This window comes from Volvox carteri (genome assembly GCF_000143455.1).
Source record: "Volvox carteri f. nagariensis unplaced genomic scaffold VOLCAscaffold_66, whole genome shotgun sequence".
In the NCBI taxonomy this organism is placed as follows: Eukaryota; Viridiplantae; Chlorophyta; class Chlorophyceae; order Chlamydomonadales; family Volvocaceae; genus Volvox; species Volvox carteri.
Genome location: NW_003307609.1, coordinates 10,791 through 25,208, shown reverse-complemented (window position 1 = coordinate 25,208; position 14,418 = coordinate 10,791). Strand labels below are relative to the sequence as shown.

The 14,418-nt window shown below is 51.8% G+C and overlaps 2 protein-coding genes across 2 annotated transcripts in view; both read right to left on the bottom strand.

The window, feature by feature from the left end:
- Positions 1-1,797, bottom strand: part of VOLCADRAFT_97900 (uncharacterized protein) — a gene marked incomplete at both ends in the record, with an annotated part of 12,808 nt that extends 11,011 nt beyond the window's left edge. Inside the window, 2 exons of the mRNA XM_002956821.1 lie at positions 868-906; positions 1,747-1,797. Coding sequence (XP_002956867.1) covers positions 868-906; positions 1,747-1,797 — 90 coding nt within the window. The remainder of the gene's footprint in view (positions 1-867; positions 907-1,746) is intronic.
- Positions 1,798-12,173: 10,376 nt separating this feature from the next.
- Positions 12,174-13,366, bottom strand: VOLCADRAFT_97898 (uncharacterized protein; the record flags this gene model as incomplete). Its single annotated transcript, XM_002956820.1, has 2 exons — positions 12,174-12,623; positions 13,277-13,366. 2 exons carry the CDS (start codon positions 13,364-13,366, stop codon positions 12,174-12,176), a joined length of 540 nt encoding a protein of 179 aa, XP_002956866.1.
- Positions 13,367-14,418: the final 1,052 nt, after the last annotated feature.

The window sequence follows — 14,418 nt, the reverse complement described above, 5'->3', positions numbered from 1 at the left end:
CTTCTGCAGCGCCACCTTACTCCCGAAGTACGCTTGGAAGAGGTCAAGCAGCTCTGGGGCGAGGGCATCGCCAAGCAAGCCGGTGGTCCTTCCGGCTCGGCGGCCCCTCCTTCCAAGTCTGCCCGTCCCTCCGAGGTAAATAAGCGTATCCTTGCACCACCTCGTTTTAGTGGAAAGAAGGATTCGCAAATTACTAATACTAAGACATGGTTCACGCTCCTTATGCAATATTTTGACTTGTCGCAAATGGACCCGCTTGAGCACTTTATGTTTTGGCTTACGGGCAAGGCTCAGGAGTGGGCCGCAGATCTTTTCCTTAAGCACAAGTCCGGCGCGCAACCACTTACCCGCGATTTGTTGCGTGATAAATTCCTGTTACAATATGGGGATGCGAAGCGCGACACCGCGATGGCCGCACGCGATCGTTTGCATGCGCACGAGTACGATATGAAAGTAGACGAGTCCGTACCAGAGTATACACAGCGCTTTTACGATATTGTTCGCGAAGCGAATGATATGAGTGTTGTGGATCAAATCTCTTGGTATATCAAGGGCTTAGTTCCTGCGCTGCGCGGTCGCTGCGCTACGGACGATGAGGGCAAAGACTGGCAGGATTTAGAGAAGCTAATCCTGTATGCTAGTGGTCAGGAGGTTCGGTGGAAAGCCGGAAAGGACAAAGCACAGCTTGCTGTAGTTACTACGCAAGCTGGCCCGTCTAAGATTACTTCCTCCTCTCGTCCTAAGCAATCTCGCCCTCGGTCCCCTTCCAAACAGGCCTGGGAAACGGTTCATGCGAAGAAACCGCGGACGTCCACGTCCGGTACTCCTCTCAAGTGTCGGATGTGCTCTCGCCTCAAACCGGCGAACCAGACTTGGGAAGAGCACAAGAAGGACTGCCTTCGCCACCTGCAGGAGCAGATGGCCCGACTGCAGGAGAAGACGGCTAGTCTAAACGCGAACCGACCGGCTAATTAGGACGCTGGCAAGCGCGAGGGGGTGTTTTGCAAGCAGGCGGTAGCACGTGTAGACAAAGTCTCTTCTGCCGAGCCTGACTTGAAGATTAGGGACTCTGTTGTTCCACCCGTTTGCGATCCGTTGATATGTGATCGGATGTTCCTTCGTGATGAATTTCGAAGGGTTGAGAACGAACTTGGGCGTCAATTTACGTTCGATGCCGCTTGTAACGACTCGGGCGACAACAGTCTCTGTTCGCGCTTTGCCTCTCCATCCAACTCGTTCTTTGATACGGATGTATCTGGCGAGTTTGTTTGGATCAATCCCCCATACACTCATATTAAAGAATGGCAGCAACATTACCACCGCTGTAAGCTAAAAAATCCTAAAACAACTTCTGCGGTGTTCGCCGTTCCTAAATGGACTCAAGTCGAGTGTCTTATGCGTTCCGCTGGATACCAGCTACTCAAAACTTATCCTGTTGGAACACAGTTGTTCTCACAACCAGTAGACGTTGGAACGCGTTCGGACTTGCCGGGCATCCCTTGGCCATTACAGCTTTGGTATGACCCGCCGTCCAAATCGGTGCAGCTTAACAGCTTAGATAGCAATGGCCGCACTATGCTTTTTGATGCTCGCTTGTGTCAAACGGCGTGCAAAGTTCTTGCCGACTCCGGTGCCAATTGCGGCCGGGTTGCCGACGGCTTCATTTCTCTCGAAGCTGTCCGCAGGATGGCTCTTTCTGTCCGTCCTTGCACTATCTCTACTGTTCGCGTCGCGAATGGAACTCACGAGCTTATCAATGGCTCGATTACCGCTAAGCTCCGTATAGGCTCCTTTCATGAAACAGTCACACTACTTGTTTTAAAGCAAGGTGTTCCAGGCGTTGAAATTATTCTCGCTGATGACTGGTTGGAGCGCAAGAAAGCGAAAATGTGTTGGGAATCACACACGCTTACAGTACGGAAAGCTACCGGCGATACTGTTGTCCTGAGGCCTTCCTTTTGGTCTTCAGCAGACGACGACGATCACCTAGATGGTATTGCCATCATGAATTACGTTACCGCCACTCTCTATGCTGCGAGTACGGTGGAAACGATGTCAGCTAAAGCAGCTGCACGGAGGATTGCCAAAGGCGCACGAAGCTATTTAATGCTTGTGCAATCTGAGCTCATTTCTGAATCCTCGGCGTCTGCGGAGACACTTCCTCCCGACACCGACATAATCCCCGAAGCAACATTGCAAGGGTTGCTTGACGAATACAAGGACGTATTCGAAGAGCTCAAAGGCCTTCCTCCAGATCGCGAAGTAGGTCATACGATTCCACTAGTGGAAGGGGCTGTACCGCCCGCTAAACGATCGTACCGGCTGACTCAATTAGAGCGCCAAGAGGTCCGTAAACAAGTCACCGAATTGTTGAGTAAGGGCTACATAGAACCCTCTACTTCTCCTTATGGTGCGCCCGTTATCTTTGTGGAAAAAGCTAACGGTCAGGGCCTTCGCATGGTCTTGGATTTCCGTGCGTTAAACAAAATCACGATCAAGCGGCGGTATCCTATGCCAAACATTACTGACCTCTTCGATCAACTCCAAGGGGCTAAGATATTTAGTTCCCTGGACTTACAGCAGGGCTACAACCAAATTCGCATTACACCAGAGGATGTTGCGAAAACGGCCTTTATCGCTCCGGGAATGGGCCAATACCAGTTCAAAGTGCTGTGCTTTGGACTCACAAACGCCCCTGCTACGTTCCAAGCGGTGATGAATCGGATCTTCGCCGAACACATTGGCAAATTTGTGCTGGTGTACTTGGACGACATTCTGGTCTTCAGTAAGACCAAGGCCGAGCATGAACAACACCTAAGGGTGGTGTTGTCCTTGCTTAGAAAGCACGAATTCAAGGCAAAGATGTCTAAGTGTCAGTTCAACCGGACCGAACTGCACTTCCTGGGCCACGTAGTCAGCCGTGACGGCTTGAAAGTAGACGAGCGCAAAGTTAAAGTTGTTAAAGAATGGCCGGTACCAACCGACGCCTCTAAATTGCGCGCGTTTCTTGGCTTAGCCAATTATTTTTGGAGGTTCATCCAGGGTTATTCCTCTCTCGTGGCCCCCCTCACAACCCTAACAAGTGCGAAAGTGCCCTTCCACTGGACAAAGGAGTGTGATACTGCCTTTCAGGGTGTGAAAGATGCCTTGACAAACGCACCAGTATTAAAACTCCCTGAGCTTGACAAACCCTTCGTAGTTTGGTCTGATGCATCGCTGCATGGCACTGGCGCTGTCTTGTTACAAGACGACCGACCAGTTGCTTATACAAGTTCTAAATTCAGCAGCGCGGAATACAATTATTCCACCACAGATCAAGAATGCTTGGGCACAGTCCTGGCAATGGAAGAATGGCGTTGTTACTTGGAAGGTGCGAGTCATGTCACCCTAGTAACGGACCATCAACCTTTGGTCTATCTGCAAGAGCAGAAAAGCGCCGATAAACTTTCCAGAAGGCAAGCTCGATGGTTGGAACGATTGTCTCGATTCCAGTTCACTTGGGAGTACCGACCCGGACGGATTAATGTCGCAGACCCTATTAGTCGGGTTCACGACACGGTGCTTAATGTGCTTACGGCCTCGCTGGCGGACAGCGACTTGGGACACCGAATCAAAAGCGGGTACGACGGTGATCCAAACCTTGCTAAATCAAGAGTAGCCAAGCTGCAGTTAAAACGAAGGAATGGGTTCTGGTATCGGGGAAACCAGATCTATGTCCCTCACAACGCTGAACTGCGAAGAGCCATCTTGACCGAGTATCATGATGTCCCTTACGCAGGCCACCGCGGTATAGACCGCACCAAACAAGCGATCGCACAATCATATTGGTGGCCAGGGCTTGACTCTGACATTAAAGAACACGTCAAATCATGTCCCCAATGTCAGCGTAACAAACCAACAAATACTAAGCCGGGTGGATTACTGCAGCCCCTTCCCATTCCAACGGAGGTGTGGGAAAGCGTGACAATGGATTTGGTTACGCAGCTACCGACATCCCGCAATGGGCACGATGCGATTGTAGTGTTCGTGGACCGGCTGAGCAAAATGACGCACTTTGCTCCCACACACACAACCGCTACAGCTGAAGATGTAGCCCGCCTCTTTGTGGCTACCGTCTTCAGGCAGCACGGCCTTCCAAAGAACATTATTTCAGACCGGGACTCTCGCTTCACAAGTAATTTCTGGAAGGAAACATTTCGCCTGTTGGGCACCCACCTCTATATGAGCACAGCTTTTCACCCGCAAACAGACGGGCAAACGGAACGCATGAATCGCGTTCTGGAAGAGACACTCAGGCACTACATATCACCCACTCAAGATGATTGGGATGAGCATTTGCCACTGATTGAGTTTGCCATAAACAACTCAAAACAGAAGGCAACGGGGACAACTCCGTTTTCCCTGAATGGTGTTCGACAACCACGTGTACCGGTTGACCTTCACCTCAAAACCAAGGTGCCTGCCGCTCAGAAGCAAGAAGCGATGCTTCGTGAGCGTATAAGCAAAGCTAAAAAGTGTCTCTTGGCTGCGCAACAAGTCCAAAAGGACGACGCCGACATGCATAGGCGTCCAGTGCGTTACGAGGTTGGGCAGAAAGTGCTGTTATCTACTAAAAATATTACGTTAAAAACCCCTGGAACTAAGAAGCTGATGCCTAAGTTCATCGGCCCATACACGGTTGTCGCTCGCGTGGGCGAAGCTGCGGTAAAACTGGACTTACCGGCGGCCTCCCACCTACACCCGGTCTTCCACGTCTCTTTGTTGAAATTGTACAAAGAAGACGTAAAGCGACAGCCACCGGCGCCACTCGTCATTGAGGGTGAGCCGTATTTTATGGTCGAAGCCATTGTCGACCATCGCGATGTTTCAGTCCGAGGGGGACGTGGAAAGACACGTCGAGAGTATTTGATTAAATGGGAAGGTTATGACTCCAGTCATAATACCTATGAACCAGAGGAATCCCTTCGCCAGTCTACCCCCTTGGCCGAATCCATCGACGAATATGAACGCAAACTGGCGTCTAAGAAACACCCTCAAGCCCCGGAAAAACCCAAGGGACGGAAATCTTCTAAGAAGAAGTGACGCTCCCGGGACGGTTCGCTTCAGAGGGGGGAGACTGTAGCAGGCTACATTTCCCTTAGAATATTTTAACGATTACTTTTAACAATAACTGTTAATTTGTTAAATGATCTGACTCAAGTTTCGTACATGTTCCGAGTTTCGTCACATGTCACGAACTGGGCAGCTGCTAGTAAGCGAATCTAACGGGCTGGGGCCCCGGGCCCCACCAACATTATCCTAGTACGGCAAGGTCCGTAGTAGAGATTATCCGGCAGGTAGGCCGAGATATAAGCTACCCGGGCGGGGTGTTCTGGCCAGACACTGACGTATCACATTACTAGGTGTTCGGAGTTCAAGACTCCGCTGCCGCCATCTCTAACCGTTACGTACACATCTTATGTACGCTAGTGCTTGCCGCCTGGTTGGACTTCTTCCTACATCGACGAGGACTAATAACTCCACGCTTCCGCTCTGCCAGTCCTCCCGTCAGGTGAGCGACTGCTACACGTGTGGTGAAGCACCCAGGCTGAGTTGCCTTAGGCCGGTAGACTGGGTCGCGTTTATCCGGAAGGCCAGCCCCAGGGGGTATGCTCTCCTGCGGCAAAGCACCCAGGCTGAGTTGCCTTAGGCCGGTAGACTGGGTCGCGTTTATCCGGAAGGCCAGCCCCGGGGGTTATGCTCTCGCACGGTGAAGCACCCAGGCTGAGTTGCCTTAGGCCGGTAGACTGGGTCGTGTTTATCTGGAAGGCCAGCCCCAGGGGGTATGCTTTCGCCCAGTGAAGCACTGAGGCAGAGTTGCTTTAGGCTGGTAGTTTGTGTTACGTTTATCTGCAAGGCCAGCACCAGCAGGTTTTGCTCTCGGACTGTTGTAGCGCGATAGCTACACAGTAATGATGAGCTTATCACGAAATATGCGAATCAATTATGATCATGAAATCTTCTGAAAACTGACCTGGCTGTCAAGAATCGTTTGTAAGAATTCACCGGAACTGAACATCATGAATCTGTACGACAGCCTTACCGAAATCCATAAATTTACTGAAATCGTCTTTGCTCACAGAACGGACGTGGGTTCTTTTAGAATTCATATTCTACTCACGTTCGGAGCGCGGTCTTATACCGTGGTCGGGGCAGTGCCGGCCTGAGACATACTTCACGGGCCAGTAGCACTGCACTATACTACAACATCTTTTGGTGTCTCAGTAGCGCATTGCTATTAATATATTATTCTCTAAGTAGTTGGCTTAATTTAGCGTACCAGCCGCCTCCCTCACTGAAGGGCGGCTGACCATTGACTTCTGAGGCGGATGTTCTCTGGACCACCGCGCACTCCCAACGAGGTTCTGTTACAAGCCCTACTTGCTGGACTTCGTCTTTCTGCTCAAGGTTGGCGGCTTTGAGCGCGACTTCCTGTCGTTCCGCCATGGATCCGCCAACGAACACTGATTCAATGAATGTAGATGAAGTCGCTGTACCGCCACCGAACCCATCGAACCCACCGAACCTTCCGAACCCACCGACTCAAGCGAATCCACAACGAACCACCGAACCGACTCGGGATGCTGGCGGCTCCACCGGTCCATCCCGTGGCGAACACGAATTGGTGGAGCTGAAACTCCAATTAGTCCAGGCTGAAATCGAACTCGCCAAAATCAAGAACTCTGGAGCTGGCCCGTCAACCGCACCAGTTCTGGTGGTGAGTCCTGACACTACGAATCTTGCGCGTACCGAACCCCGATTCACGTTCCGAATTGAACCACCGCAGCCGAGCAAGTCCAATAGTCTTGAAATGTTTGCCAACGATTTTCAAGACTGGGTCGCCAAGTACACACCGAACAACACCGATGACGCCTTGTGGCAACTGCGTCATGCGATGCACGAATACCCACCTGGCGCTCTGGACTGGCTTTCCGAATACCGCACCGAATCGCATAATGCCAACAAACCGATTGTTTTACCGGAGCTGTTAACCGCGTTCCTCGACTACTTCGAACCGAAGGCCTTCGGTACCTAGGTACGCGACAGGGAAACTGAATCACTCGAATCTTTACTGAAAGGGGAGATAAGAATGGATGCTTCAAAAGGGGTAGCTGAATACGCTGTTCGTTTTCGTGAAGTCGCTCGCCGTGCTAAGTTTACCGTTCAGAAACCGCTTGCGAAATTGTTTTATATGGGATTGATTCCTGAACTCCGACCGCTTTGCCGAGTTGATCTTCGTGGTGCTGAATTTACCGATCTTGATACAATTGTGCAATTTGCGCTTACTGAAGAATGAAGATTGCGAGCTCGCGGGCAGGGTCAATCTCGCGCGGCTCTTCACTATGCTGCTGCCGCTTCCACGAAAACTAAGCACCGTTTTCACGGCTCCCGACAGGACTCTTCGAAGCTCTCCGGCAAACGAAACACCGAACCACAACCGTGGCGCGATGTCGTTGTGAAGCGCGTCAGGGCGGACCGACCTCCGACTACCGAACCCACCGTGGTGGCTGGAACTGCGACCAACGCCATGAACTCCGTTCGTCCGCCAGCGCGTTCCGTTGCGCCTGCTGGACCACCGCCTCCGATCCCTGGACCCCCTGTAATGGTACCTCCACGACCTCCGTCTTCTGATGCGAAGGTGTCAGTTATGCAGGCGGCTCTGAACAGACCCAACGAACTATCACGAACTCCGAATCCGCTCCGTTTAGGTACTTTCCTTACGAATTGGGAGAAGTACCAATGGATGCAGCAAGGGAAGTGTTACCGTTGCGGCGTTCAGAACAACCACATCAGCTCGCGCTGTCCGAATCCGCTGGTAACACCGGAGATGTTTCGCCGGCCAGAGAATCCATAGGAGTTTGCCCAGTCGTTTTCGTGTGGCACGCGTACTGGGGACATGAATTCGCATGATTTCCAAATTATTGATTATGAGTTGTTGCGACAACTAGAGCGTCGAATTGGACGAACGTTTTCTTTGGACGCTGCTGCGAACGATGATGGAAGTAACTCTGTCTGTAAGATGTTTGCTTCACCGACTCGTTCCTTTCTCAATTCCGATTGCTCTGGCCACACTATCTGGATGAATCCTCCCACGAAATTGTTATCCGATTTCCTCCGTCATTACCACCGTTGCAAGAGTTATGATCCTAGCATATCCTCTTGTATTTTGATTCCAACCGAACAGAAACGAATACGACCCTATCTGAAAGACATGACACGACTTATGATTTTACCGTCCGGAACTCAGTTGTACCGTTCATATCGGGTTGGTTGCCAAGATCCTCCGCCTGAAACGAGCACTTATGAAATTTGGTGGGATCCACCTAAAGGAAAACCGATTGAGCCGAAATGTTCAATAACCGAAACCGATACTCAGTTGCATCTATTTGCTGGACGCCTTGGTGCTAATGCCGTGCGAGTTCTTCCGGACACTGGCGCTACGCACTGCTTCGTTTCCCAGCTCATGGCTACCAAACTTGGCTTGCGGATTTTGCCTACGCCGCTTGCTCCAGTGCGCCTGGCCGACCAGTCGACCGTACCTATTCTTGGTGAGTGTCGAGCTCGTTTGCGCCTTGGTAGTTTTGGTACCGATCTCCGTTTGCTCGTTTTACCGGCTTTGACTGTATCTGCGGATGTGATCCTTGGCACGAACTTCCTAACCCGTTATGATGCGCAATTAAGGCCTGCGCGTAGCGAACTCAGTTTATTACGGCCAAACGGTGTGCGATGCACGTTGCGAGCAATGCACGCCCCGTCTTCTTCTGTTTCCGAATCACCGAAACCCGAATTTCTGTTGTTGGAAAGAGCTCCAGCTCGCACGTCTGTGGTATCCGCGGAGCGCGTGTTTAGAGACCTTTTCGAGTCGCCCGGCTCGCGTGGGCTGCTGGTTGTCGTGAAACCGTTAACCGAATCTACCGCACATCCTCCGACCAGCCCCATTCCTCAGGTCAATTCTCTCGAACTTCCACCTGAAATCGAAACGAACCGAACCTTAGCAACAATCTTGCATGAATATGCGGATGTGTTTGCTCCGATTTCCGGGCTACCTCCTGATCGTGGGGTACATCATACGATTCCGTTAGAGCCTGGTGCGCAACCGATTTACCGTCCTCAGTACCGTTTGACACCGTTGGAAAAGGAAGAAGTTGAAAAGCAGGTCAAGGACTTGCTGGCTAAAGGGTTTATTCAACCCTCAACATCTCCTTTTGGTGCGCCTATCCTCTTTGTGACCAAGAAGACCGGTGAACTCCGTATGTGTATCGACTACCGAGCCTTGAATCGATTAACGATTAAGAACAAATATCCGTTACCACGCATTGATGATACGTTAGACCGGTTAGCGGGAGCACGCATCTTTTCCGCTCTCGACTTGGCTTCTGGTTATCATCAACTCCGAATTCACCCCGATGACGTCCCGAAATCTGCTTTTAATACACCGTTGGGACATTTCGAGTGGTTGGTGTTGCCTTTTGGGCTTTCCAATGCTCCTGCGACGTTTCAAGCAACCATGAACCGGATTTTCGCACCGTATATGCACCGATTTGTCACTGTATATCTGGATGATATTCTGATCTTTTCGAAAACTCCGGAAGAACACGCTGAGCATTTGCGGTTGGTTCTTGAAACGCTCCGAAAACACCAACTGCACGCGAAACTTTCGAAATGTGAATTCTGGAAAACCGAAGTCAAGTACCTTGGTCACATCGTAGGCTCTGCTGGTATCCGAATGGACCCGAATAAGGTGGACACGATCCGAAATTGGCCACAACCTAAGGACCTAAGTGAGCTGCGCGCCTTCGTTGGCCTTGCGAACTATTTCCGACGATTTATCCGAAATTTTGCGTCTTTGGCCGCGCCACTTACGGATCTCTTTGGCAAACAGCGCCTCCCGGATGAATGGCCACCTCAGGCGCTGGCCGCTTTTCAATCCATTAAAGAATGCCTGTCGACCGATGTCTTACTGAATTATCCGGATTTCTCGAAACCGTTTGAGCTTGTTTCCGACGCATTGCTCAATGGAACCGGTGCTGTACTGTTGCAAGACGGTCGTCCGATTGCTTTCACGAGTAAGAAATTTTCCGCTGCCGAACGCAACTACTCTACCGGTGAACAGGAACTGTTGGGTGTTGTGAATGCTTTACACGAGTGGCGATGTTACTTGCAAAGCAACATCCCTTTCACCCTTGTTACCGATCATCATCCGCTTACGTATCTGAAAACACAAGCTCATCTGAGTCGACGGCAGGCACGCTGGGTTGAATTCCTCGAGCAATTTACGTTTGAGTGGGTCTACCGACCTGGGAAACTCAACGTTGTTGCCGATGCTCTTTCTCGACATCCGAATCTGGCCATGATTCTCTGTGCGGTTCCTCCTGTTACTCCTTCTTCCGACCTTCCGATTTCGTCCCGAATTGCGGAAGCGACCCGCAAGGACGCTTGGTTTCAGAATCCGAATAATACACGAAAATTTTATGAGCACCCAGGAGGGTTCTTTGTCTTGGAGGAGGAGGGGAATCACCGAATCGTCGTTCCGAATGATCCGATTCTGAAACACGAAATTATCGCACGAAGTCACTCTGATCGTTTATCTGGTCATCCTTCTTCTGGTTTACCGGCAGGTGAATTACATCCACTACCGATCCCTGATATGCCTTGGGAAAGTATTTCCATGGACTTTATTGTGGGACTTCCGAAAACCAAACGCCAGCACGATGCTATTCTGGTGTTTGTCGATCGCCTAACGAAAATGGTACATCTGGCTCCTTGCCGTACTACCGCTACCGCCGAACAATGTGCTGACATGATGTTTCATCACGTTGTGAGACTTCATGGAATGCCACAAAAGATTATCTCCGACCGTGACCCGAGATTTAAGAATCTGTTTCTACCGGCTTTGCTCAATCGAGCTGGTGCGAAACAAAACACGAGTACCGCTTTTCACCCTGAAACCGATGGACAAACCGAACGAATCAACCGAATCCTTGGAGATATGTTACGACAATACGTTTCGACTGACACTGAACAGTGGGATCGTTATCTCGATGCCGCTGAATTCGCGATTAACAATCTGCGAAACCGAACCACGGGTCAGTCACCTTTCTTTCTGAATTACGGTTTCCACCCGCGAACGCCTCTACAGTTGGAACTTGCTGATACCGTTCCCGCTGCTAAGGTGTACGTGGATACGTTTCATGAACGACTGAAACTTGCGAAACGATTCTATCAGTCTGCGCAAGACCGAGCTGTACAACAGGAGAGTAAGAAACGACGTACTGTAACCCTCCATGTTGGTCAACAGGTATTACTGAGTACGAAAAATCTGTCTATACAGAAAGGCACACGAAAACTGATGCCCCGTTGGATTGGACCTTTTCCGATTACTGAAATGATTAATTCCGTTACTTTCCGTTTGGATTTGCCTCCTGAATACCGATTCCACGATGTGTTTCATGTGTCCTTACTCCGACCTTACTGTGCTGACGTCCCTGATGGACCTATTCAGCCTCCGAAAGCTTTGGAACTTGACCCCGTCACTTCCAAGCCTGTCTGGACGATTGAACGAATTCTGAAGCATGAAACCCGTAAACTGAGAAAACGAACCTTATACCGATTTCTGGTCAAATGGAAAGGACATACTGATGAGAACAACACGTGGCTTGATTCTGCCGATATTTCTGATCGAAATCTGATTACTGAGTACTGGAATGCTCACCCGGAACACAGCGAGGACGCTGGTTCCTGGGGGGAGGAGGCAGCTGTTGTAGCGCGATAGCTACACAGTAATGATGAGCTTATCACGAAATATGCGAATCAATTATGATCATGAAATCTTCTGAAAACTGACCTGGCTGTCAAGAATCGTTTGTAAGAATTCACCGGAACTGAACATCATGAATCTGTACGACAGCCTTACCGAAATCCATAAATTTACTGAAATCGTCTTTGCTCACAGAACGGACGTGGGTTCTTTTAGAATTCATATTCTACTCATGTTCGGAGCGCGGTCTTATACCGTTGTCGGGGCAGTGCCGGCCTGAGACATACTTCACGGGCCAGTAGCACTGCACTATACTACAACACGGACAGTGAAGCACCCAGGCAGAGCTGCCTTGGGCCGGTAGTTTGTGTTACGTTTATCTGCAAGGCCAGCACCAGCAGGTTTTGCTCTCGGACAGTGAAGCACCCAGGCGGAGCTGCCTTGGGCCGGTAGTTTGAGTTGTGTTTATCCACAAGGCCAGCACAAGCAGGTTTTGCTCTCGGACAGTGAAGCACCCAGGCAGAGCTGCCTTGGGCCGGTAGTTTGTGTTACATTTATCCGCAAGGCCAGCCCCAGGGGGTATGCTCTCGTGCAGTGAAGCACCCAGGCTGAGTTGCTTTGGGTTGGTAGGTTGTGTTGCATTTATCCGCAAGGCCAGCACCAGCAAGGTTTTGCTCTCGTGCAGTGAAGCACCCAGGCAGAGCTGCCTTGGGCAGGTAGTTTGTGTTGTGTTTATCTGCAAGGCCAGCACCCGCAGGTTTTTGCTCTCGCGCAGTGAAGCACCCAGGCAGAGCTGCCTTGGGCAGGTAGTTTGTGTTGCGTTTATCTGCAAGGCCAGCCACAGCAGGTTTGCGCTCGGGCAGTGAGGCACCCAGGCGGAGCTGCATTGAGTCGCTAGGTTGTGTCGTGTTTATCAGGAAGGCCAGCCCCAGGGGGTATGCTCTCGTGCGGTGAAGCACCCAGGCTGAGTTGCCTTGGGGCCAGGAGGATGGGTCGCATGTATTCGGAAGGCCAACCCCAGGGGTTTGCTCTTGCACGGTGAAGTACCCAGGCTGAGTTGCTTTGGGCTGGTAGGTTGTGTTGTGTCCACCAGAGGACCAACCCCAGCGGGATTGTTCTCGTGTAGTGGAGCACCCAGACGGAGTGCATGGGGCCAGAAGTGGACGAGGAGGACTTGGAGCCAGAAAGGGGAGATAACTCGGACAGCAGCAATGGATGAGGTGCAGTTGTGGAGGCCCGTTGGTGAGGGTGGGAATCGGGGCAACGGGTACCAAGGGTCGGAAGGTCGTCCTGACAGCCCAAGCCAGGGCTAAGAGGAACAGGTGGAAGAGGAGAAGCGAATGGTGGCACGGTTTCCTGAGTCACAGATTGGAAGGCATGGAAGCCACCCCTGGGGTGTGGAAGCCAGGGAAGGACAGGAGGATAAACGGCAGCAGTCAGACGCTTGGCTGAGGATAAGGCCCGGGAGATGCAGCTCACCAACACGGGAGCGGGAGCCCTGTATCTGGCAGCAGCCACTGGCCTGGAAGAGCAGCCCCAGGCGAACCGTGGCATCCGGGAGAGGGCCATCCAAGAGGTGCATGGCCGCCGTAAGGAAACAACATGGCAGCCCGGAGGCGCTGCATTACGAGGTTGTTGGCCGAGTCCCAACATCCCAGCTGTGGGAGGCCCCGGAGGTCCAGGTGAGAGTAATGGTGCAAAGCCACCACGCACTGTGGGCGTCAAACCCAGGCCGTGTTATGCCAGAGCGGGAGGAAGAGAAGTTGCATGAGTGCTGCATGGATTCTGCAGGGCCGCAATGCCAGCATGTTGGGGCATACATCGGGCAAAAGCCAAACATGCTTCTCAAAGGACACTTCACGGGGCAAATTGCTGGATACCTGGTGCCGTGGAGCTGGGTGGAGACGAGTGTGTTCAAGCTACAGCAGCAGGCCCACGAGTTCCAGGTGTTCGGGTTAGAGGCGGCCCTCCAGGCCGCGGTGTCAGCCTCCGATGTTCAAGGAGTTGCAGGAGTGAACCTGGCCGGCAGTGGTACTGTTCACGTGCACGGCCGTGAAGTTACAAGAGGCGAATGGGCAGCTGACTCACAGCCTACTAAGGAATTTAGGAGGAGGTTGACAGCAAGCGCAGGATGAGTGTGGGCAACAGAGCAGCATGGGAAGGGTGGCAATCGGGGGTTCCCGGCTTCCATGACCAGAGGAGTGCAAGTCGGAGCCCAGTGGGTGCAGGCTCCCAGATCCTAGTAAACCCGGGACTGGGAACGCCTCACGGTGGGGGGGCCGCGATGGACCACGGCTGAGCCCGCCTGCCAGTGTAGTGGTGGCTGTAAACCAGGAGCTGGGTCGGCGGGGATACCAGGAAGTGGGTGAAGAGCAGATTACGGAGAGTGTGTACAGGGAGAATGGCACTGACTTGTACTAGTTACGCAGGGAGGGGGCCCTGTGTTAAGGTGCAGGTTGGGCAGTGCTGCTGGTATAAACACCCAGCAACAGAGGCAGAATGGGTGGCCCAACGGGCGGACGCCCTGGTTAGCTGCAATGAGGCGCCACACAAGGAGACCCAAGCCCAGAGGCCCAGGCTTACTGTGTTGACTGTGATCAAGCAAGGGATAGAAGGGGAAG